The sequence below is a fragment of the Piliocolobus tephrosceles genome, chromosome 7, assembly GCF_002776525.5.
Source record: "Piliocolobus tephrosceles isolate RC106 chromosome 7, ASM277652v3, whole genome shotgun sequence".
NCBI classification, from domain to species: Eukaryota; Metazoa; Chordata; class Mammalia; order Primates; family Cercopithecidae; genus Piliocolobus; species Piliocolobus tephrosceles.
In genome coordinates, this window is record NC_045440.1 from 36,742,036 (window position 1) to 36,767,201 (window position 25,166).

A 25,166-nucleotide genomic window follows, 5' to 3' on the forward strand; every position below is an offset into this window, starting at 1 on the left:
CTGTATACTGTACTACACTTTAGATGTTACGAATAAATGCTATTTTTAAAACAAAACTTTATAATATTGCTGGGTTTAAACTGGTTCAAACCTTTCTGGAAATGTTCTAAAATTGATTGTGGTGATGGTTCTACAACCCTGTGAACATACTAAAAGCCACTGCATTGTATACTTTAAATGGATGAATTTTACGGTATGTGAATTATATCTCAATAAAACTGTTATTTTAAAAAATCTTTCAAGAGAATAGTTTGGAAATATGTATCAAAAGCTTTCAAAATGTTTATATCTTTTAGGTAATTTTACTTCTAGGAATTTATTGTAATGAAATAATCAGCCATATAATTTTTTTAATGTATAAGGATGTCCATCAACTTACAATGTCCCCAAATTGCAAACTGCCTAAAAGACTCTCAACACAGAATGGCAAACAGGTAATAGCACACCTGTACACTGAAATTCTATATCAATTTTTAAAATCACAAACATATTTATTTCATAATGTATTAAATAATAAAACATGTTACAAAATAATATGGATGCACAATTCCAATTATGTAAAAAAAATACATACAAAAAAGTATTGGAGGGATATACAACAAAATATTAATAGCAGTTACTGCTAGCTAATAGAATTTTAGATAATTTTAATTTTCTTTATACCTTCTGGTTTTCAATTTCTCTGTAATAAATAATCCTTACATAAATGTTATTTTAAAATTAGTCACTTTGGAGAAGTTCAAGTTTTCCATTCAAAAATAAAAACTAACAGGTGGTAATGACACGGAAACCATGAGGTGAATAAAAGCATATTAACTCTACATCATACACAAAGCCAAATTACCTAATTTATCTTTTTAAAAATATCAAATTTTGTTTACTTCCACATCTAGGAAAACTCAACATACATGTTCCTTTCAAGATTTAAAATCGCTATCACCCATGCAAGGGAAAAATTAGCAAGAAATATATTTAACCTTCAGTGGGAGTAAAAAAGAAAAACATGCTATTGCACTACAGAAAAGAATTCAAGGATACAATAAAGCAAAGCAAGAAGTTTCTCACCACAATCTAATATGAAATACTGTATTCTGATGCATTTGAATCTTGCAGAGATCATACAAAAGGAGACCGCTTAGAGTGACAAAATTATAATAACCAAATAAAGGCTTTAATTTATAAAAATGCCTTTCTCAAAGTTCATATTTCAGAGTTGTACGCAAATAGACCGTATTCAGCAGGTACTCAGAGGGAAAAAAGCATTCAAATTTTTCTGCTATCCTAATCCTCAAAAATCAACACTTAACCTTTCCAAACACCTAAGAAAATATTCTTGAAGGCCAGGAAAGCATAATGCCGTTTCTCCAGCTTCAAAAGAAATTAGGTTCTCTTGTCCAAATTACAGAGAAGTTAAAACTCAAGGAGTACCAAGGATGAAGGGTCAAACATAGATTGTCATCACTGATTACTTCTCAGGTTAATACTTTTTGAATGGTTCCAATACTGCGAAAGCAAGAGTGTCAAACTCGATTTTGTTAAATAAGATAGTTAATCTAAGAAATTAACAATATAGACAAATCGACGTTTTCTTTTCTTTCTTTCTTTTTTTTTTTTTTTTTGAGACGTTGTCTCGCTCTGTCGCCCAGGCTTGGAGTGCAGTGGCGCGATCTCGGCTCACTGCAGGCTCCGCCTCCCGGGTTCACGCCATTCTCCTGCCTCAGCCTACCAAGTAGCTGGGACTACAGGCGCCCGCCATCTCGCCCGGCTAATTTTTTGTATTTTTTAGTAGAGACGGGGTTTCACCGTGTTAGCCAGGATGGTCTCAATCTCCTGACCTCGTGATCCACCCGTCTCGGCCTCCCAAAGTGCTGGGATTACAGGCTTGAGCCACCGCGCCCGGCCTCAAATCGACATTTTCTAAGTAAGTCATTTTAGAGTTTGTGTGTTAATTTAAAACCTAATCATTGAATATTACCAAAAAGTGCAACAGAGATGAACTCTAAATAAACACTTTGTATAAAACAGCACTTTCTTATAGGATTCAGTATTATTTTTTGTTATTCATCGGTAAGGTACTAAGATTTCAAATCACTAAACACTGATAATAAATGTTAGAAAGCTACCTTAAAAACATTGTTCAGATACCCCTTCTGGCAATAACAATTAAAAACTAGCTAATCAGTTTTTATATTCCTTGAACTTGCATTGTTATGAATTCTTCAGGTTCTTTTTTTGAGACAGTTTCGCTCTTTCGCCCAGGCTGGAGTGAAGTGGCGCAATCTCGGCTCACGGCAACCTCCGCCTCCCGGGTTCAAGCGATTCTCCTGGATCAGTCTCCCAAGTAGCTGGGATTATAGATGCCCACCACCACGCCCGGCTAATTTTTGTAGTTTTAGTAGAGATGGAGTTTCGCCATGTTGGCCAGGCTGGTCTCCAACACCTCACCTCAGGTGATGCGCCCGCCTCGGCCTCCCAGAGTGCTGGGATTACAGGCGTAAGCCACCGCGCCTGGTTCACGCCTGGCCAATATGGCGAAACCCCGTCTCTACTAAAACTACAAAAATTAGCTGGGTGCGCTGGCGGGCACCTGTAGTCCCTGCTACTCAGAAGGCTGACTCAGAATCACTTGAACCCAGGAGGCGGAGGTTGCAGTGAGCCGAGACTGCGCCACTGGACTCCAGCCTGGGCAACAGAGCAAGACTCCGTCTCAAAAAAAAAAAAAAAAAAGAAAGAAAGAAAAGAAAGAAAAAAAGAAAAAACAAGGACATCAATACATTTTTGTCCCTAATGTCCAACTACCACCAAAGCAATACCAGCTAAACCAATGAGGTTGTCTCTGCAGCTTTTCTTAAAGGACTTATTACCTGGGTGATAGTTATCCGATGTTCACTTCTTTTTTTTTCCTAAGACGGAGAGTCTTGCTTTGTCGCTCAGGCTGGAGGGCAGTGGCGCAATCTCAGCTCACTACAACCTCCGCTTCCCTGGTTCAAGTGATTCTCCTGCCTCAGCCTTCGGAGTAGCTGGGATTACAGGCGTGTGCCACCACGCCTAGGTAATTTTTGTATTTTCACTTCCTAATTATTTGTTTATACTGTACATTCAAGTTTTATATGCTTTTTTATATTTCACATTTCCTAACGTAAAAGGCTTTAAAATGCCTATTTCTTAAAGTTTTGTTTGTTTTTTACATATAGCTTTCTTAAGCCTCCACAGCTAAGAGAAATTAGATAACATAAGATTAAATAGACACAATATTGTCTTGGCTATGGTCCAAATGCCACTAGGCGTATCTCCATATGATCTTCTTAATCTCAAATCAATTTGATAAACTAATTTTTTTAACCTATGAAATCCCAATAAGCTACCCATTCTTAAATTTAAAATGCCTCCCTATAAGGATCACTTGAGGCCAAGTGTTCAAGGCCAGCCAGGCAACAAAGGGAGACTCCATCTCTACAAAATTTTTTAAAAAAATAGCTAGGGGGACCAGCACAGTGGCTCATGCCTATAATTCCAACACTTTGGGAGGACGAGGTGGGAAGATTGGTTAGGCCCAGGAGCTCAAGACCAGCCTGGGCAACTTGGTGAAACCCTGTCTCTACAAAAAAAGAAAAACAAAATTAGCTGGGAGTGGTGGCACACGCCTGTAGTCCCAGCTACTCAGGAGCTGAGGTGGGAGGATCACCTGAGCCTGGGAAGTTGAGTCTGCAATGAGCCATGATAGTGCCACTGCACTCCAGCCTAGGTGGTAGAGTTAAGACCCTGTCTCAAAAAAAAAAATTAGCTGGGCAGGGTGGCACATGTGTGTAGTCATAGCTATTCCAGAGGCTGAGGCAAAGAGAACTGCTTGATCCAAGGAGTTCAAGACTGCAGTGAGCTAGGATCATGTCACTACACTCCAGCCTGGACAAGAGAGCAAGACTCTGTCTCTAAAAATAAAAAAATAAAAGTAAACCTCCCATATATCTTAGGATAACTTACACCAAAATAAGAAAAAGCACATCTATAGTAGAAAAATACTTGTTACTTAATATTTCATTATCTATTGGAATGTGGATAATATAAGCTATGAAGAAAAATCAGGACACACACACTCTTTTTTTTAAGTAATCATTCAGAGCCAGGTGCAGTGGCACCTGCCTGTAGTCCCAGCTACTAGAGAAGCTGAGACATGAAGACTGCTCCAGCCCAAGAACGGAACCCGGGAGGCGGAGCTTGCAGTGGGCTGAGATCACCCCCCTGCACTCCAGCCTGGGCAACAGAGGGAGGCTCCATCTCGAAAAAAATAAAAATAATAAATAAATAAATAATAACAATTCTTGTGTTTTCTAACTTCACATTTTAAAAAAGTCAAGTTATTCGGTGGGAATTCTACCAAACACCTCAGAAGATGCCAAATAAATGTAAGGTATTATTCATGTTTTATCTTTCCATGCTACACATGGCTAAAACTGAAACAGTATGAATATTAACAATTTTCATTTTCCTAATCACTCTCTGTAAGTAGCCCTAAACGTAGATGGAAAAAAGAACTTAGTAATAAAATATTAGAAGGGGGAAAAAGTTATCACTGTGTATCAGTTAATGACAATAAAGATTCACATCTAAAAAAGCAAGCTAAGAATACTTTTTCAAATTCAAAATCTTTCCTTTTTTTTTTTTTGGCCGGATCTCAGCTCACTGCAAGCTCCGCCTCCCGGGTTTATGCCATTCTCCTGCCTCAGCCTCCGGAGTAGCTGGGACTACAGGCGCCAGCCACCTCGCCCGGCTAGTTTTTTGTATTTTTTTTAGTAGAGACGGGGTTTCAACGTGTTAGCCCGGATGGTCTCGATCTCCTGACCTCGGATGGTCTCGATCTCCTGACCTCATGATCCGCCTGTCTTGGCCTCCCAAAGTGCTGGGATTACAGGCTTGAGCCACCACGCCCGGCCTCAAATTCAAAATCTTATCAAAAAAGTTGTGCTTTAGGAGTAACAACACATCCATGTGGTAAAAACCGAACATTCTCTAAGTCCACAAAATTTTAAATATACCTTTGCCTTCTTTTCATGTTACACAGTGCAGGTACAACATACTACAGAAGTGTTTAAAGTCTTTATTACATATTTACTAAGAATAACAGTAAAAATGAAGACAAAACTGTAAGCTTTTAAAAAAAGGTTAGGTAATGTTAGTATAAGCAATTTCTTAAATTTGTCTGTTAATATTTATAAAAATATAAATATTATTTATAACTTATAATTTATAAAAAGATTGGCCTGAAGAAATAAAGTTCACCATTCATTTAAAAACTCAAATGCTGGACATGTTAATTAACAAATAAATGAATTATCTTAGTTGCTTTTTCAAAAAATAATAGACTGCTTTTTTTTAAAAAAAATGTAAAACTAAAAACAGAATTGCATTGAAAAACAGATTTTATGGACAGATGCCAAGTTCTAAGCATTTTTAAAGCTTTAACGATTTTTTAATTTCTTAAGTGTCTACAACAGACAAGATTATCTTTTTGTTTTAAAAGATCCCAATGAATAAGTAACCCATTTTCTTGATAGAAAAAAAATTTTTTAAATAAACAAAATAATCAACAGTGCCTGCTAAGATTTTTAACTTGTTTTCAAATAGGGATTTTTAGCTCACTTTAAAATTTTTACCAATGTCTCTATTTTTTTTCCAGGTCCTTTTCTAAGATCCTGATGGACCTCTAATTTTTTTCATTTCATAGTTCTTATTTTATTGATTATTTTATTCAAACAGGAAAAAGTCCACTAAAATCCACTTCATACAAAACCACACACTTCAAGATAACTTGGACACAATTCATTTTTGCATGTAAAAATATTTTGTGCATATATGTTCACAACATGGTGAATAAAATATGAAAAAATACAAGATCTCTTTCCTCACTGCAGCTTACTCCCCTTTAACTCATTATACTAAATATACTTAAGTTTGCCCCCTCACCTTGAGCTTTCATAGGCAGCTCTAATTATTTCTTTTCTTTCTTCCTTTCTTTCTTTTTTTTTTTTTTTTTTGAGAAGTTTTGCTCTTATTGCCCAGGCTGGAGTGAAATGGCGTGACCTCAGCTCACTGCAACCTCTGCTCCCGGTTCAAGCGATTCTCCTGCTTCAGCCTCCAGAGTAGCTGGGATTACAGGCGCACACCACCGGGCCCGGCTAATTTTTTGTATTTTTTAGTAGAGATGGGGTGTCACCATGTTGGCCTGGCTGGTCTTGAACTCCTGACCTCAGGTGATCCACCCGCCTTTGTCCCCCCAAAGTGCTGGGGTTACAGGGTGAGCCACTGCCCCCGACCAGGCAGCTCCAACACTTTCATAGTAAGGAAGTAATAGGTTGTGCTGTAAAGAACCAAGCAATGGGTTTGTCACAAAAGCCCCGGACTTCACTTCCACAGGCCTCAGTTTTCTCTCTTGTAAAATAAAGCAGTTGTACTAGCTTCCATTTAACAGGCTATTAGGAACTTAATTCAGGACCAACTATTATTTACTTATAATAGCAAAACCTGCTAACAAACTAAATGTTAATGTTTTAAACAATGGAATACTTGTAAGACCCTTTAAAAAAAAAAAAAGCTGTGGATCCATATGTACTAATTTTTATGGTTCTTGTTTTTTGTTTTGTTTTGTTTTTGAGACGGAGTCTCGCTTTGGCTACCAGGCTGGAATGCAGTGGTACAATCTCAGCTCAGTGCAACCTCCGCCTCCTGGGTTCAAGTGATTGGCCCGTTTCAGCCTCCCGAGTAGCCAGGATTACAGGCACGCACCACCATGCCCGGCTAATTTTTGTATTTTTAGTAGAGACGGGTTTCACCATGCTGGCCAGACTGGTCTCAAACTCCTGACCTCAAGTGATCCTCCCGCCTCAGCCTCCCAAAGTGCAGGGATTACAGACGTGAGCCACCACCATGCCCGGCCTTGTTTTGTTTTTGAGACGGAATCTCGCTCTGTCATTCAGGCTAGAGTGCGGTGGCGCAATCTCAGTTTACTGCAGCTTCCCCCTCGGGGTTCAGGCAATTCTCCCATCTCAGCCTCTCAAGTAGCTGGGATTACAGGTGCCGCCACCATACCTAGCTAATTTTTGTATTTTTAGTAGAGATGGGTGTTTCGCCATGTTGGCCAGGCTGGTCTCAAACTCCTGACCTCAAGCGATCCGCCCGCCTCAGCCTCCCTCCCAAAGTGCTGGCATTACAGGCGTGAGCCACTGCGCCCAGCCGCGGATCCATAGGTACTAATTTAAAAAGATGTCCCAGATAGGCTGTTAAAACGAAAAAGTGGGCGGGTGCGGTGGCTCACGCTTGTAATCCCAGCACTTTGGGAGGCCGAGGCAGGCAGATCAGCTGAGGTCAGGAGTTTGAGAGCAGCCTGGCCAAAATGGTGAAACCTCATCTCTACTAAAAATACAGAAATTAGCAGGCATGGTGGTGCATGCCTGTAATCCCAGCTACTCGGGAGACTGAGGCAGGAGAACCGCTTGAACCGGGAGGCGGAGGTTGCAGTGAGCCACGATCGCGCCACTGCACTCCAGCCTAGGCAACAATAGCGAAACTCTGTCTCGAAAAACAAACAAATAAAAAAACAAAAAAGCAAAATGCAGATAGTATGACCCATTTGTAAATATTTTAAGAGAAATATACACATACATGCATAGAAGTTTTCTAGAAGGACATACAAGAAACTTCAAGTGGTTATCAGTGGAGAATGAAGAATGCTAACTTTATTTTTTTTACTTCTTAGCCTTCTATGATATGTGAATAAGTGTATAACTTTTTTTTTTTTTTTTTTTTTGAGACACTGCAATCTGGGAAACAAGGGGAAAAACCCCACAATCAAAAAAAAAAAAAAAAAAAAAAAAACAAAAAAACTCCATCTTGGCCAGGCGTGGTGGCTCATGCCTGTAATTCCAGCACTTTGGGAGGCCGAGGCGGGCAGATGACGAGGCGGTCAGGACTTTGAGACCAGCCTGGCCAACATGGTGAAACCCTGTCTCTACTAAAAAAAATATAAAAATTGGCCAGGCGCGGTGGCTCACACCTGTAATCCCAGGACTTTAGAAGGCGGCGGATCACAAGGTCAGGAGATTGACACCATCCTGGCTAACGCGGTGAACTTCGTCTCTACTAAAAAATACAAAAAATTAGCGGGGCGTGGTGGCAGGAGCCTGCAGTCCCAGCTACTCAGGAGGCTGAGGCAGGAGAATGGCGTGAACCCGGGAGGCGGAGCTTGCAGTGAGCCAAGATTATGGCACTGCACTCCAGCCTGGGCGACAGAGCAAGACTTCGTCTCAAAAAAAAAAAAAAAAAAAAAAAAAAGTTGGCGGGCATGGTGACCTGCGCCTGTAATCCCAGCTACTTGGGAGGTTAAGGCAGGATAATCATTTGAACCTGGGAAGCGGAGGTTGCAGTGAACCAAATCGCACCATTGCACTCCAGCCTGGACAACAAGAGTGAGACTCCGTCGCTCAAAAAAAAAGTACTAACTTCATAAAACTGTTAGAAGTATAAAAGGAAATCATGCATGTCAGACACTCAGCACAGCACAGTGTGAGAACAACTGTGAGCAGCTATTAGTGGATTATGAATATTATTATAAATTCCAGAAACTGGTGTCATTAGAATCATATTCGACAGTTCACTCAACAATCATCAATCTCAAAGACAATCAATTTCCTTTATCCAAAACTCATTCAATCTGATCAGTATAAGAGAGGGCATTGGTTAATTTAAGGGTTAGAAAAATAAAAAAGCTATCATAGGTAACAGGTGGGCTGATGGACATATTAATTGGTTTTAAGTGTTATTTAACAAGAGTAGGCTTCTTCGTATATGAATACCTGTCCAAGGAACCAGGATACTTACCACAGCTGAGCAAGAACCCTGATCTTTAAAGGATGCTGAATACATAAAAATAAACTTTTTCTTTTTTTTTTAAGAATGAAAGCTTCTAACACAAATTTTTCTATTTCATGATTGCTTTCCTAAACATTTACAATACTGATAGCTCATGCACACAATTTACCAGCTAATTACAAATAACATGTCAATCAAGTAGGAGACATAAAACTGAAATCGCCATAAAAATAAATTCCAGAAAAAGCATGCTGAATTTTTTTTTTAAATGCAACTGTTCCTCACAGAATTTCAAACAAATTCAGGGTGAATATTATCAACTTAAAATACTCCAAGCTGTAAATCTGGCTTTTGCACTAAAAGCACCCTCTTAAAGTACCACTTTAACAACATTCAATTTAATTTTTCTAACAAACCAAGAATATATCCTAAGTTTCTATATAACAACTGAGAGGTTGTTGCCATTTAGGTAGGTTAAATGTAGTTCAACTGGTTTGAGTCCACCATATTACAATGTTAACAGGCCTTCTTGGTGTTAGAGAACAGTTTCAATATCAATGTGATAGGTTAAAGTTTGGATTACTCCAACTGCTATAATAAAAACAAAAGGTCACACACACACATTTAATCCTTTTCGATATGAAATAAAATAGGCTCTACTTAACACCAATGTATGTACTGTAAATTTGTCAGGATTTAAACCTTAGAATAGTAATTATTTCAAATTGTACAAGTAGTTACAGTTGAATATATTAGTTACTGTAGTTTCCTGGAGTCACCTGAAGTTCCAATCAAAATACGAACGAACAAACAAACAAAACAACAACAAAAAAAAACCCTGGCATCTTAATGAGACTCTAAGAACTGCAAGCCTACTTCATAGATCATTGCACTGTGCTGAATTGGCATCTGGAGATTGTATTGAGCTAGCTACATGAAGGCAAAGAGAAGAGATGGGGGAAAGAGAGTTTATTTAAAAAAGAAAATACTATTCTTAACACACTCAACACTCTTAACACGCTCATCACCTATAAGCAAGAGCTATCAGAAATACTCTTTAAAAATACATACATTTCTAATTTTTCAACATTCAAAATACAGCAAGCAGATAATCTACCACAAGCAGAGCTTCCTACCCCTTTCACCCGGACACAGCGCTTTGCCAAGAGCACAGGCCCAAGTAAAATAACCGATGCAATTTCCTTGTTTACTTAAAGAATTGCAGAAAACATGTTGACTGCTTCTGAGGCTTCTGAAACAAACGAATTTTCAATACGTAAAAGACTTCATGATCATGTTTGATATGTAAGTGTAGTAATGATTCCTTCAGCTGGTAAAAATCTAGTTTTAAATTGATTAAAAGGGTTAAATTTACACTGCAGCTCATTAGCATACCTTGTTTGCAACCAGAAGGAAGAGGGTAAAGAGAGGGAGAAAAGGAGCAAAAACACACAAGATGGAAAACATCACTACCTCCTTTGGCGGTTATGAATAATTTAAAATGACCCAAGATGTAAGGGGAAAAGAGTTCATGAATAGAAAGAAAGGGGACTAACAATCTGAACTGGCCCCTTCCAGATTCATACTGATGTCGGAGAGGAAAAGGAATTTATTTACACTGCAGTGCCTGGCAGCAAACATGGCTGCCCCTGCCCCCTTTAAATCGGAATAATCTTCACTCCTCCCCAAAACCATCAAATTATGGCCATGTCTCTCCCTGCCTCTCTTCCATAACACAAACACATCGCCTCCTCCCTCAAAACAGTAAAACCCACACCTCCCCATTTCACAACAATCACAATCCCATAACCACTAGCTTCTCTATTCTCTAGCCTTGAAAGAAAGGCACAGAATACACACAAATATAGGAACAAAAGGCCTCCCTTCCTAACACTTTAACGACCTCCATCCCCTTCTTTTCCTCCCACTCTGACGCTAAGTCGATCGTTCTCATTCCTGTCATCATTCAGTTAATTTCCTTCCCTAGCCCAATCCTGTCTTTCAGTTTCCTGCGTCTATTTCCCATCCTCCTATTGCAGCCTGCCTCATCCCTTTCCCTAATCCACCTTTTCCTTCACTTCCATTCCTCATTTCTCCCTTCATTCTCATAAAATGCCCCATTTCTCCAGCAAATTTATCCCCTTCTCCCAGACTCTTTTGGTTCCCACACTCCATCCCCAAACCTCCCTATTTATCAGTCCACCCAGGTCTCTAATCTCCATGCAACTCTTCTCCCCTTTCCCTGCCCCTCCCCGATCCCATCCTTATCCCCGCCCCCATCCCACTTCTCCCAATTCCCAGCTCAGCGCCACTCGGACTCCGATCCCACTCCCACCTCCCCTGCCCCACCCCCCAATTCCCTCCACACCCCCCACCTTGCCATCTGCTCCTCCGTCAGGACCCCCCTCGAGCCCTTTCAGGCCACCCGCTTCCCCTTCCATTCCTCCTGGGGTCTGGCGCCCCATCCCTAGGTCGCCCCCTCCCTGTCGTTTCCTCCTCAGCCCTTCCTAGCACTACACGCGCGCGCGCACACACACACACATACACACACGCACACGCACTTTACCTTCAGTTTGTTCCATTCTAACCCCCCGGCCGTGTCAGTGCGATCACAGGAGAGACACGGAGGCCCGGAGTGGGGCTGGGCTGCGGGCAGCCGCCGGGGCCGCGCGGGGAGGAGGCGGAACCGAGCTAGGCCGCATGAAATCCCCGGGCTAGATTTTCCCCGCGCCGGACGCCTCTGCCATGGCGGCCGGCACCGAGGAGGGCCACGGCCGGGCCGGGCCGGGCGTGCTGCGGGAAGAGGAAGGCTCGGGAGGTGGGGAGGGAAGGGGAGGCCGAGGGACGGGGTCGCCGCGCCGCCGCTGCTGCCAGAGAGGAGCCTACGGCTGGCGGCCCGGCCAGGGCAGCAGGGTCCTCGGAGCTCAGCTCGGAATTCGTACGCCTCTCCGCGGCGACCTGTGCACAGTCCCCTCGGCCTCCGCCTCCGTGCTGGCCGCCGCCGCCGCCGCCGCTCCCGCCGCCGCCGCGCACAAAGCCCCCCCACCCCGACTCTCGGGGCGCCGCCGCCGCCAAATCCTCAGCCCCTCATTGGCCGCGGGCCGCGGCGCCTGCCGGGAAATGCAGTCCCGGGTTCGGGACGCTGGGGCTCCGGAAGAAGCGGCGAGTCAGCGGGGCGGAGGGGCGGGAGCGCGAACCAGGAACGCCCGCGGCCGCTAGCGTCTGGAAGACTAGGGAGACTGGGCAAGAGGGTCGAGGGACGGGGAGGGACGGTACGTGGGAGAATGACACACAAAACACCCCGGGAAGCCGGAGGAGGCGTGGAAAGGTGGGGCCCGGGAGGTAAAACTGGGCTCCGCGCGTTCAGTGTGGCTGATTAAAGAACAGCGCGCAACTAGCGCCATATGGCGCTCCTCAGAGTGACTCGGGTCTCTAGCTCCTGGGGTTAGGAGCGACCGTCGCACGGTCCCCGGTGGGTGACCGCGCGAGGGCGGGGCAGTCCAGGCGACCCCTCGGCAGTCTCCAGTCCTACAGCTGTCAGGGAAGGGCTCCCATTCCAGGAGGGTCTGCATCTGGAAAGCCGGGGGCGATGCAAGACCGCCTTGGCGTGGGTCTCCCTCTCAGCCCCGGCTGAATTGTCAGAGGGTCCGCCTTCCCCGGTTGCAAGCAGTAGGAGGCCGGGCCGGCGGCGCCGGCTCGCTGAGGGAGCGCCCCGACCTCCCCGGCAGGCGCCGGCCCCGCGCACCTCTTCCTGCTCGGCTGCGGCCCGGAGGCTTGTGGGTAACCGGGAGGACGACGTCAGCGCCGGCCGCATCCCCGGGTGCCCCCCAGCCGCGGGAGACCGCGAAGGCTCCGTGACCGTCACGTGCCGGGGGCCGCGGCTGCTCGCGGCCAGACCTTCGCATCGAGGGACATGAGGTACATTTGTCCTACACGGCCCACATAAGAACGAGAGGAGGAACCAGGAGGCAACTCTCCGTCATCCTTTAGCCCCCCGCATCCTAGGAAACGTATGGAAAACAATGGAAGGTTAAGTGTGTGCACAGTGATCTAGCCCTGCAGGAGTGTGCCGACCAGGTGACATTTCCTGGGGCCTGGTGATAAGGATTTAGAAGGTTACAGCACAGAGACGGGAACGTAAAAAGGAAACACAGGCAGCAAGCAAATGAGGAAACCGATACTCTCTGTTCTGAGAATAAAGCCGTTTTACCGCTAGACGTCATACTCTCTGTAGACGTTACAGTGCTGGATGTCTTTAGTACTATTACAAGAAATTAGATATCTGTTCTCTTTATCACTTAAGGAGATTAAAAGATTCCTACAGATCAGTTATTTAAAAGGGCACTAATTATGAACTAGTTGCTTTTTTTTTTTTTAACGTAACTCGGTTAATAATACTAAGGGTGATACTGAGAATTATCAGTATTGGCCGGGCGCGGTGGCTCACGCCTGTAATCCCAGCACTTCGGGAGGCCGAGGCAGGCGGATCACGAGGTCAGGAAATCGAGACCATCCTGGCTAAGACGGTGAAACCCCATCTCTACCTTAAAAATACAAAAAATTAGTCGGGCGTGGTGGCGGGCGCCTGTAGTCCCAGCTACTCAGGAGGCTGAGGCAGGAGAATGGCGTGAACCCGGAGGCGAAGCTTGCAGTGAGCCAAGATCGCGCCACTTCACTCCAGCCTGGGCCACAGAGCCAGACTACGTCTCAAAAAATAAATAAATAAATAAAAATTCCCATTGCTATTAATAATTAAATATTTTTAAACGTATGCTTTAAGTAGTACCACAGGTTAAAGCTATCAGTAAAAGCATACTTTTTGTGATATGCCATTTTAAAACACAGATGGCCAAAGCGGGCCACCAAGTCTAGCTTAATTCTATCTCCAGGAAAGAGGGATTAAATTAGTCTTTTTTTTTTTCTATGAGCCTTTCTACTTCCATTCTTCGTTTTCTTCCTCCTGTGTCTTCCTTGCTTTGTTGATAAACTGTTGCCTTCAGCCGGCACCTGGGTTTCTCCCTTGAGGAGAAGCTAGTAAATTGTCCCCAGGGATCTTATATTAGCCTGTTTCTAATAGCTATGCTGACAGCAAGAGTTTAAAATTGGAGTTATGTGAAGTAGATGCATAGTCTTTTCCTGCAAAGCATTACAAAATACAGTTAGTAATACTTGATCTGGTGGCATATGTAGGAAAATGGCCATTAAGCCGGGCGCGGTGGCTCAAGCCTGTAATCCCAGCACTTTGGGAGGCCGAGACGGGCGGATCACGAGGTCAGGAGATCGAGACCATCCTGGCTAACACAGCGAAACCCCGTCTCTACTAAAAATACAAAAAACTAGCCGGGCGAGGTGGCGGGCGCCTGTAGTCCCAGCTACTCCGGAGGCTGAGGCAGGAGAATGGCGTAAACCCGGGAGGCGGAGCTTGCAGTGAGCTGAGATCTGGCCACTGCACTCCAGCTCGGGCGACAGAGCAAGACTCCGTCTCAAAAAAAAAAAAAAAAAAAAAAAAAAAAAAAAAAAAAAAAAAAAAAAAGAAAATGGCCATTAAAAATAATAGTTTACATTTTCAGGATCTAACATCTTCTGAGGTTTAGACGATGATTACTCTTTGCCATAGAAAATGAGCAAGGAACTCATTAAGACAGCAATCTAGCACAGTTCTCAGGGCCAGAGTCATGGAGGAAAAAACATTTTTTAAAAAATTTCTCGTCTGAAGATTATATACAGAAACTCCTTACATGATAAATCTCTTACCCTGAAAGTCAAAGAAATTGCCAAGTCTCATAACTAGGGAAGACGGACATTACTTTGAACAAACAGATTTCAATAAGAAGGGTTCTTAGCCCTTCACTTTTTAGGATGCGATTGCTGACATATGGCCATGGTAGAAAACCTAGCTCATTTTTCAAATACTGGGCATGGAGTCGTTCATCTGGTTTATGAATACTTAATAATATTAACTGTGCCTGGTTGTAAGTGAATACAATGCATGAATAGGAATATTTCCCTGTATAAAATGTCTCCCAGGGAACTGAAAATATATTTGCATCCTTTACGATCTTTTCCAGAAAAGTACCAATACATGGTAGTGCAACGATTAATTTATGAAATTAGTATGAAAACTACATCTACCTTCTAGAACTCAAAATTTGACCACCAGGAATTTTCAGTGAGGGAAAAGTAGAGTCCAAAGCTTTGTAGATTTTAATTCTGGTAAACAGAACGTGAAGTGAAACCTTTATGTGCAAAATTGAACATCAGACATGCACAAAGAGACCTCTAGTGGCCAAACTGAAAAGTTTTGCCTGTTTAATAGTTGATCTATTTGGTTATTAGCTGAAAAATCCTTTGTGGATTAAAAGCAGTCTGCATTTTTTACTGACGTTTAATACCGCCATCTTCCATTCTTAAAAATATGTAGCCCAGATGAGTGAAGTCAGTGGTCAGCTCACATGTTAGGAGACGTATTTTCCGTGAGAAAGCGATTCCTTGCTGTATGGTGGTCGAGTAGAGCCACTAAGAAAAAAAAAAATTTTTTTTTTGAGACGGAGTCTCGCTCTTGTCGCCCAGGCTGGAGTGCAGTGGCGCGATCTCGACTCACTGCAACCCCGCCTCCCGGGTTCAAGCGATTCTCCTGCCTCAGCCTCCAGAGTAACCGGAACTACAGGGGCACGCCACCACGCCCGGCTAATTTTTGTATTTTTTTTAGTAGGGACAGGGTTTCACCATATTGGCCAAGATGTTTTCTATCTCCCGACCTTGTGATCCGCCTGCCTCGGCCTCCCAAAGTGCTGGGATTACAGGCGTGAGCCACTGCACCCGGCCTAAAAAAAAAAATTTTTTTTTTAAATCTTTCTTCTGGAGCCAGATAAAATGGATGGGAAAAGATAACCGGGGAACGAGAATATTTCTAGATCTTTCATTTTCCCAAGATGGCTCAGTTGGCCATCCTAGGAACTGAAGTGCCCTCAAACCTATAGTGTCTGTCATTTCACAGCTACTATAACATACATTTTATATGTTGAGATTTCTACACAAACTATTAATCACAAACAACACTTGTTAAGGGAACGTTGAGGAAGCAAATATTTTTAGAAGAATACAGATTTCCATATGAAGATTTCACAGTATTCCGGCCTCTGGAAAGGAATGCGCTCCTTCCGATTCCCGCCCTTTCTGCGACACCATCAAGTCCTCTCCGCGCCCCTTAGGCAGTTCCGGAGTTGCAGGGGCCGAGGGAGAATACATCAAAATGATGTCATTCATGACTCCGAGATGGTTACCATGGCAACTATCAGACATATTACTCTGTCAGTAGGGTAAGAGCCTGTTTAGTCTTCAATCAAGGGTTTCCTCGGGCGTTAACCACTGCCTGCAGAGTGTGGACTGGCAGAAAAACGTTACCCTCGGGCCCCCCAGCACCAACGCTCCTTAAACCAAGCCCCACAAAGAAGTCACTTCGGCGATGGGAACGCGGCTTTGCGGCTTCCTGGGCTGCTAAGGTGAAGGACGCCTGCCCTCCCCAGAACTTGAGAGCTTATTGGTTGGTGATGTCGTCACTCAGAGTGACATCAGGGGCAAGGAAAGAGGCGGAGCCGTAGAGACTTGGCTTCTGGCCCTTCTAGCTTGGGGGTCCGGGGAAAGAACTGGGAGGACCTAGGCTGTCGTTCCGCGGAGCCCGGCCGAGGAGGTAGGGGTGGGCAGGCCCAGCCCTCAGGCCGCGACCTGGTGGGACTTGCTGCCTTTTTTTCCTCCGGAGCCCGCTCCGTCCGCATCCTGCTCCTCTCATCCTGCTCCTTTCATCAGCGCCCGATCCAGGCTTCCTGACCGCTTCCAGTTCCCACCACGCTCTCCTCCGCCCACGACCCCATCCCCGCCAGTCCCCAGCACAGTGCGAACTCTGAAGCTCGGCCTCTCCTCCCCCGCACAGCGCGCTCAGTCCTTTCAGTCCCAGGCCCTGTTTCTCCTCGGCTTCATTTCCAACAACCCCGATCATCCACGAGGGTCGTCGTTCCAGTGCCTGTCCCACCCCGCACCAAAAAACCAAAGCATAACCCCCAGACCCTGACGCATGCAGGCCGCTCACACAGCACGGGCGCCGAAACCGCCAGGCGAGGAAGCCGAGGGCGCGTTTTGCTCCCGTGGGGTGATGAGCAAAGTCGAGGGAGTCCGGCAGCAGCGGGCGTGGGGCGGTGCCAATGCGAGTGCTAGTGGTGTCCGCCGCCCGGGAGCGCCGGGGCCCGAGCGGATTAACCGCCGCCTCAGGTGTCGTCTCCCGCCCGCGAAACGCCACCCACCGTTAGTGTGGGTCCAGAGGTTTCGAGCCCCTGTTCAAAATGTCAGCTCGGTGGCTGAGGTTTCTATTCAGGAGAGGCCCTGGAACTCCTTTTCCAGCCGCAAGAGAGCAAAGCTGCCATTGGGAGATGCTAGCTCTTCTGCCGCTCCTCGCGACTCTTAGCAGAAAAGCGCCCCTGGATGGAGAAGAGTTTTGGTGAAGGTTATCTACAGATTCAAAGCTCAGTTTGCGCTCTGGAGAATCACTAGCAAGGGAAAGTTTTACCTCCACTTGAGCGATTAGTAGGTTCCATGTCTACCTTCATCCACTGCTACATAAATTAGATTAGTGGGTACTTCCAATCTTCAGGGTTTGGTACAGCTTGCCTAAATATAGAACAATGCTAACTGAAAAGAAACTCAGGATATCCACTTTCTACCTATATTTTAAGGCTACAAATAGGTACATATTGCTCTACTTTTTAAGTACTTGGCAATCATTGAAGTTGCACTACTAGATACTATTGACCAGAAATCAAAATATCTCTGAAGACCGTACCATCCTCATGAGCGACATCATCTTAGAGATCATTACTATTTGTTGGAATCTCAAGGTACCATTCTCAAGTCCAGAGCTAAGAAAATATCTGATTGTTGGAAATGAGCTTGAAGGAGATTTTGTATCTTAACTATGCAAATGTTCTACCTTTGCAATAGTTAAAAACACTAAAATCCTGATGTCTTTTAATTGATGTGTTTTTAAAGTACTAAATTGTTTACTTACTCCTTTTGCCTAGGTCCTTATGTTAACTACTTGAGACAAAAATAAATATGGCCTTCTACAGTTATAATTCAGTCTTAGCTATTGCTCGAACAAGGTAAGCATTGGAGTTACCCCCCAATATGAACTTAATTCTTCTTTTTTTTGTAAATTTATTTATTTTTATTTTTATTTTTATTTTTATTTTTTGAGATGGAGTTGCACTCTGTCGCCCAGGCTGGAGTTCAATGGCACAATCTTGGCTCACTGCAACCTCTGCCTCCCAGGTTCAAGCTACTCTCCTGCCTCAGCCTCCCAAGTAGCTGGGATTACAGGTGTTTGCCACCACCTCCGGCTGATCTTTGTATTTTTAATAGAGACAAGGTTTCACCATGTTGACCAGGCTGATCTGGAACTCCTGACCTCAGGGGATCTTCCTGCCTCAGCCTCCCAAACTGCTGGGATTACAGGCATGAGTCACCTCGCCTGGCCTGAACTTCATCCTTCTAGATGGAAAGGATATGTGTAAAAGGATTGGTTTAGTACACAGTTAAAAGTTTCTTGGAGGCTGGGTGCAGTGGCTCACACCTGTAATCCCAGCACTTTGGGAGGCCAAGGCGAGGGCACTGCCTGAGGTCAGGAGTTCGAGACCAGCCTGACCAATATGGTGAAACCCCGTCTCTACTAAAACTACAAAAATTAGCCGGCATGGTGGCAGGAGCCTATAATCCCAGCTACTTGGGAGGCTGAGACAGGAGAATCGCTTGAACTCGGGAGGTGGAGGTTGCAGTGAGCCAAGACTAGACCACTGCACTCCAGCTTGGGCAACAAGAGTGAAAATCCATCTGAAAAAAAAAAAAAGATGTAGTTTTTTTTTTTTCTTTTTTCTTTTTTTGGGATGGAGTATCACTCTGTTGCCCAGGCTGGAGTGCAGTGGCATGATATCTTGGCTCACTGCAGCCTCTACCTCCCAGGTTCAAGAGATTTTCCTGCCTCAGTCTTACAAGTAGCTGGGATTACAGACATGTACCACCACACCCCACTAATTTTTGTATATTTAGTACAGATGGGGTTTCGCCATGTTGGCCAGGCTGGTCTTGAACTCCTGACCTCAGGTAATCCGCCAGCCTGGGTTTCCCAAAGTGCTGGGATTATAGGCATGAGCCACCATGCCCAGCCAGAAGATATAATGGTTTTAGAGTGACGTCTCTGTAATTGATGAACATCATGTGAGGTCCTTAGATGTAAAGCAAGTAAAATGGTTGATGAACAGCCAGTGTTAGGGCATATTTGTGTCCCATTACGGTCTGTTACTTTTTTTTTTTTTTTTTTTTTTGAGATGAAGTGTCGCTCTATTGCCCAGGCTGGAGTGCAATGGCACGATCGTGGCTCCTTGCAACCTCTGCCTCCTGGGTTCAAGTGGTTCTCCTGTCTCAAGACTCCCGAGTAGCTGGGATTACAGGCGTGCACCACCATGCCCAGCTAATTTTTTTGTATTTTTGTAGAGACAGGATTTCTCCATGTTGGCCAGGCTGGTCTTGAACTCCTGACCTCAAGTGATCCACCTGCCTTAGCCTCCCAAACTGCTGGGATTACAGGCATGAGCCACCGTGCCCCGCCACCATTTATTTATTCACTGAGAATAAATAAAGACTATTCACTGAGCACTTACTTTTCCCCTTTTGGCCATTCAAAGAGTGTTTTATCTTGGCATCCTTCAAAAATAGTCTGAGGCTGGCTGCAGTGGCTCACACCTATAATCTCAGCACTTTTGGAAGCCTTAGGCAGGAAGATAGCCTGAGCCCAAGAGTTCAAGAATAGCCTGAGGCCAGGCTCACACCTGTAATCCCAACACTTTGGGAGGCTGAGGTGGGTGGATCACAAGGTCAAGAGATTGAGACCATCCTGGCCAACATGGTGAAACCCCATCTCTACTAAAAATACAAAAATTAGCTGGACGTGGTGGCACGCACCTGTAGTCCTAGCTACTCAGGAGGCTACAGCAGGAGAATCGCTTGAACCTGGGAGGCGGAGCTTGCAGTGAGCCGAGATCGCACCACTGCACTCTAGTCTGGGCAACAGAGTGAGACGCCGTCTCAAAAAAAAAGAACAGCCTGGATAACATAGTGAGACCTCATCTCTACGAAAATTTTTAAAACTAGCTGGGCGTGGTGGTGTGGGCCTGTAGTCCTAGCTACTCAGGATGCTGAGCCTGGGAGGTCGAGGCTGCAGTGAGCTGTGATCACACCACTCTACTCCAGCCTGGGTTTTTAACATCTTAAGAACTAAACCAGGCATGGTGCATGTGCCTGTAATCTCAGCTCCTTAGGAGGCTGAGGTGGGAGGATTGCTTGAGCCCAGGGGTTTGAGGCCAGCCTGGGCAACACAGCAAGAGTCTGTCTCTTAAACAAAAAGAAAAAAAAAAAGAGCCAGGTGTGGTGGCTCACGCCTGTAATCCCGGCACTTTGGGAGGCCGAGGCAGGCAGATCACTTGAGGTCAGGAGTTCGAAACCAGCCTTGCCAACATGGTGAAATCCCATCTCTACTAAAAATGTAAAGATTAGCCAGGTGTGGTGGCGGGCACCTGTATTCCCAGATACTCGGGAGGCTGAGGCAAGAGAATCGTTTGAACCCAGGAGGTGGAGGTTACAGTGAGTCAAGATCGCGCCACTGCACTCCAGCCTGGGCAACAGCGTGAGACTCCGTCTCAAAAAAAAAAAAAAAAAAGAAAGAACCAAGACAAATTTTTTGTTTGTTTATTTTTGTTTTATTGTTTTTTGTTTTTTGTTTTTTTTGTGAGACAGAGTCTCGGTCTGTCACCAGGCTGGAGTACAGTGGCGCAGTCTCGGCTCACTGCAGCCGCTGCTTCCTGGGTTCAAGAAATTCTCCTGCCTCAGCCTCCCGAGTAGCTGGGACTACAGGTGCACTCCACCATGCCCAGCTAATTTTTGTATTTTTAGTAGACGGGTTTCACCATGTTGGCCAGGATGGTCTCGATCTCTTGATCTCGTGATCCGCCCCCCTCGGCCTCCCAAAGTGCTGGGATTACAGGCATGAGCCACCATGTGTGGCCCATATTTTTATTTTCAAACAATCTGATATGATAGTTTAACTGCAAACTCTGGGCTGTTGCAATACCAGAAGATAGAAACCCTTAATTGGGGTGCCCAATTCTAATCGTGTGTTTTTTTTGTTTTTCGTTTTTTGTTTTTTTTTGAGACGGAGTCTCACTTTGTTGCCCAGGCTGGAGTGCAGTGGCATAGTCTTGTCTCACTGCAACCTTCACCTCCTGGGTTCAAGCGATTCTCCTGCCTCAGCTTCCCTAGTAGCTGGGATTACAGGTGCATGACACCATACCCGGCTAATTTTTGTATTTTTAGTAGGGACTGGGTTTCACCATGTTGGCCAGGCTGGTCTCGAACTCCTGACCTCAGGTGATCCACCTGCCTTGGCCTCCCAAAGTGCTGGGATTACAGACATGAGCCACCGCGGCCAGCCCTAATGTTCTTGAAGAATTTAGGTGAAGGGTATTTCAGCTGTAAGTTGAGGAGTTCAAAGACACTGCATAGGTAAGGCAGTATTATGTGACTGGTTAATTCCTACAGTGACCATCAAATGTGTCTTTGAAACAATATTCCTTGGCCAGGCATGGTGGCTCATGCCTATAATTCCAGCACTTAAGGAAGCTAAGGCAGGCGGATCACCTGAGGTCAGGAGTTTGAGACTAGCCTGGCCAATGTGGTGAAACCCCATCTCTACTAAAAATACAAAAATTGGCCGGGCATGGTGGTCTGTGCCTGTAATCCTAGCTACTAAGAAGGCTGAGGCAGGAGAATCGCTTGACCCCAGGTGTCATAGGTTGTAGTGAGCTGAGATCGTGCAACTGCACTCCAGCCTGGGCAATGGGAGTGAAGAAAAAAAAAAAAAAAAAAAAGCTGTTGTATTTTGACTGGATGTACTATCTATTTCTTTAATAGTTTGTGCTTTATGATAGTGTGTGCTTTGTAATAGTATGTACTTAACTCATAGGATGTTGCTTTTTATTCCAGATTCCCTAGCCATTTTGTCCATCCTACCTGCTCTTCTTATTCCCCATCATGTGCATTTCTTCACTTGTCAGATTCCCATTTAAATAAGACATGTATGAAGAACTATGAGAGCAGGAAGTACTCGGATCCTAGTCAGCCAGGCAATACAGTACTTCACCCAGGAACTAGACTAATACAAAAGCTACACACATCCACTTGCTGGCTGCGAGAGGTTCCTGGCAAACCTCAGCTGGAGCAAGCCCCAAAACATCCACAGGTGACGAGCCCTCAGGCCACAAAAGAAACTGGCACGAAGATTAAAGAAGGCGAACAATCTTATAGACAAAAAATCATGGATGAACTTAAATATTTTTACAATGGATTCTACTTACTTTGGATTGATGCCAAAGTTGCTGCCAGAATGGTTTGGAGGCTGTTGCATGGACAGGTCCTGACCAGACGAGAGAGGCGAAGGGTAGGCAAGAATCATATTTGAGAAAGAAAATGTGAAATTAAAATGAACTATTTGGGAATTCAACTATTTAAATTCAATGTAAACTTCATCTTAAAAATCCCAGAGTAGGAATAACAACTGCTGGTGAGAACCAGTTTCTTGTCTGCAACTGACTTACTGTACAACTTTAGTCGGTATTCTGGAATTTGTTATATATTTTCCCGTAGAACGGTTTTTAAAAAAACTTTTATTTTTTATTTTTTAACGGTTCAGGGGTACATGTGCACATTTGTGGAATGGTTATGTTTTTTAAATTTTTCCAAGAAGTTGAGAGGCTTCATGTTTCAACTGTTGTTAATATATTAAGCAGATGCATTTTAAAACCCAATTTTGGTTGGGCACGATGGCTCACACCTGTAATCCCAGCACTTTGGGAGGCCAAAGTGGGCAGGTCACTTGAGTTCAGGAGTTTGAGACCAGATTGGCCAACACAGTGAAACCCTTGTCTACTAAAAAAAATACAAAAATTAGCCGGGCATGGTGGCATGTGCCTGTAGTCCCAGCTACCCAGGAGGCTGAGGCAGGAGAATGGCTTGAACTTGGGAGGCGGAGGTTGCAGTCAGCCGAGATAGTGCCACTGCACTCCAGCCTGGAGTGAGACACCGCTGCAAAAACACAAACAAACAAACAAAAAACACTTTTAAGTGATACAATGCTATTAAAGTATGGACCCTCTAACATAGATGAAGTCTAGGAGATGCCAATAATATTTTTATTGTCGTAGACTTCCTTTAAGATATCCCATAAAAATTGCTTCAGAGCTATGGTAAACAGGAAAACCCTGCCTTTTCATTTTTATAAACAGCTGCAGAAAACCTGTCTTGGGTTTTTAACACTTTAAGAACCAAGCTGAGCATGGCACATAGGCCTATAATCCCAGCTCCTTGGGAGGCTGAGGTGGGAGGACTGCTTGAACCCAGGAGTTTGAGGTCACACAGGGCAACATAGCAAGACACTATCTCTTAAAAGAAAGAAAATGAACCAAGACAGGGTTTTTTTGGTTTTGTTTTTGATTTTTGTTTTTGGCATGCCCTAAAATAATGAATATTGCATATGCATTTAATTCTATAGCTGTTGAGAACTTGTGTTGATTTCTTCCGCCTGGTTCCATTTATGGTGTTCATAATTGTACCCTTCATGGAATTCTTATTACCAGTGTTTCTGAAACTCTTCCCAGAGATGTTGCCATCAACTTTTGAAAGTGAATCCAAAAAGGTATGTAGGATTTTTTAACTTTAATAAAATTTAATAAACTTTGTTAGAGGAGTTTTTAGGTTTACAGAAAAATTGGGCAGAAAGTACTACTTCTCCCCACCCCACCCCATCACAATTTCTCCTGTAATTCATATCTTGCGTTAGTGTGCTATATTGGTAATGATTAAAAAACCAATATTGATATGTTATTATTAAAGCTCATACTTTAGGGTTCACTCTTTATGTTGAAGCAGTTGTGTGGGCTTTGCAAATGTATAACTTCATGTATCCACCGTCACAGTATCATACAGAATAGCTTCACTGCTCTAAAAATCCCCTGTGGGCCAGGCACAATGGCTTACGTCTGTAATTCCAGCACTTTGGGAGGTTGAGGCGGGTGGATCATCTGAGCCCAGGAGTTTGAGACCAACCTGGGCATCATAGTGAGACCCCATTTCTACAAAAAATGCAAAAATTAGTTGGGCATGGTAGCTCATGCTGTAGTCCCAGCTCCTTGGGAAGCTGAAGCAAGAGGATCGCTTGAGCCCAGGAGGTCGAGGCTGCAATGACCTATGATAGTGCCACTGCACTCCAGCCTGAGTGACAGAGGGAGACCCTGTCTCAAAAAAAAAAAAAAAAATCTCCGTGCTCCACCTATTTGTCCCTCTCCCTTCCTCCCCCAACCCATGGCAGCCACTGATCTCTTTATTGTCTCTGTAGTTTTGCCTTTTCCAAAATGTCATGTACTTGGGATCATACAGTGTGTAGCCATTTTAGATTGGCTTCTTTCACCTAGCAATATGCATTTCAAGTTCTTTTCATGGCTCAATTATTTTTATCACTGAATGACAGTCCATTGTATGGCTGTACCACAGTTTGTTTATCCATTCTCCTATGAAAGGACACCTCGATTGCTTCCAGGTTTTGGCAATGTTGAATAAAACTGCTATAAACACTTATGTACAGGTTTTTGTGTGGATGTAAGCTTTCAACTCATTGGGGTAAATACCTAGGAGAGTAATTGGTGGATCATATGGTAAGACTATGTTTAGCTTTTAAGAAATTGCTAAACTGTCTTCTGAAGTGGCTGTATTGTTCTATATTCTTACCAGCAAAGAATGAGAGTACCAGCATTTGATGTTGTCAGTGCTCTAGACATTAGCCACGAAACAGGTGTGTAGTGTGGTATCTCACTGTTTTGATTTGCAGTCTCCTGATGTCACATGATGTTGAGTATCTTTCCTGTGCTTATTTACCATTTGTGTATCTTCTTTGGGGAGGTGTCTGTTTAGATCTTTGGTTGACTTTTTTTTCTTTTTTGAAAAGAAGTCTTGCTCTGTCACCCAGGCTGGAGTGCAGTGGTGCAATCTCAGCTCACTGCAACCTCTGCTTCCCGGGTTCAAGTGATTCTCCTGCCTCAGCCTCTCGAGTAGCTGGAATTAAAGGCGTCCACACCGCACCCAGCCAATTTTTGTATTTTTAGTGGAGACAGGGTTTCACCATGTTGGCCAGGCTGGTCTTGATCTTCTGACCT

General features: G+C 44.2%; 2 protein-coding genes across 14 annotated transcripts in view; one reads left to right on the forward strand and one right to left on the reverse strand.

Annotated features, from left to right (window-relative positions):
- The window catches only part of NSD3 (nuclear receptor binding SET domain protein 3), a 110,958-nt gene extending 99,054 nt beyond the window's left edge, over window positions 1-11,904 (reverse strand). For 5 of the 8 annotated variants that reach the window (XM_023214524.3, XM_023214523.3, XM_023214519.3 and 2 more), the window contains exon 1: window positions 11,429-11,577. The gene's annotated coding sequence lies outside the window, so the exon portion shown is untranslated. Of the gene's footprint in view, window positions 1-11,237; window positions 11,375-11,428 lie in introns of those variants that run through there. The other 3 variants (XM_023214525.3, XM_023214521.1, XM_023214522.2) reach the window with 3 other exon arrangements.
- Window positions 11,905-12,646: 742 nt separating this feature from the next.
- LETM2 (leucine zipper and EF-hand containing transmembrane protein 2) overlaps window positions 12,647-25,166 on the forward strand; it is a 30,413-nt gene continuing 17,893 nt past the window's right edge. For 3 of the 6 annotated variants that reach the window (XM_023214542.2, XM_023214538.2, XM_023214543.2), the window contains exons 1-4: window positions 16,425-16,552; window positions 17,934-18,014; window positions 21,946-22,399; window positions 23,510-23,653. In XM_023214542.2, coding sequence (XP_023070310.1) covers window positions 17,968-18,014; window positions 21,946-22,399; window positions 23,510-23,653 — 645 coding nt within the window. In that variant the 5' untranslated portion in view covers window positions 16,425-16,552; window positions 17,934-17,967. Of the gene's footprint in view, window positions 12,781-15,653; window positions 16,365-16,424; window positions 16,553-17,933; window positions 18,015-21,945; window positions 22,400-23,509; window positions 23,654-25,166 lie in introns of those variants that run through there. The other 3 variants (XM_023214539.2, XM_023214540.1, XM_023214544.2) reach the window with 3 other exon arrangements.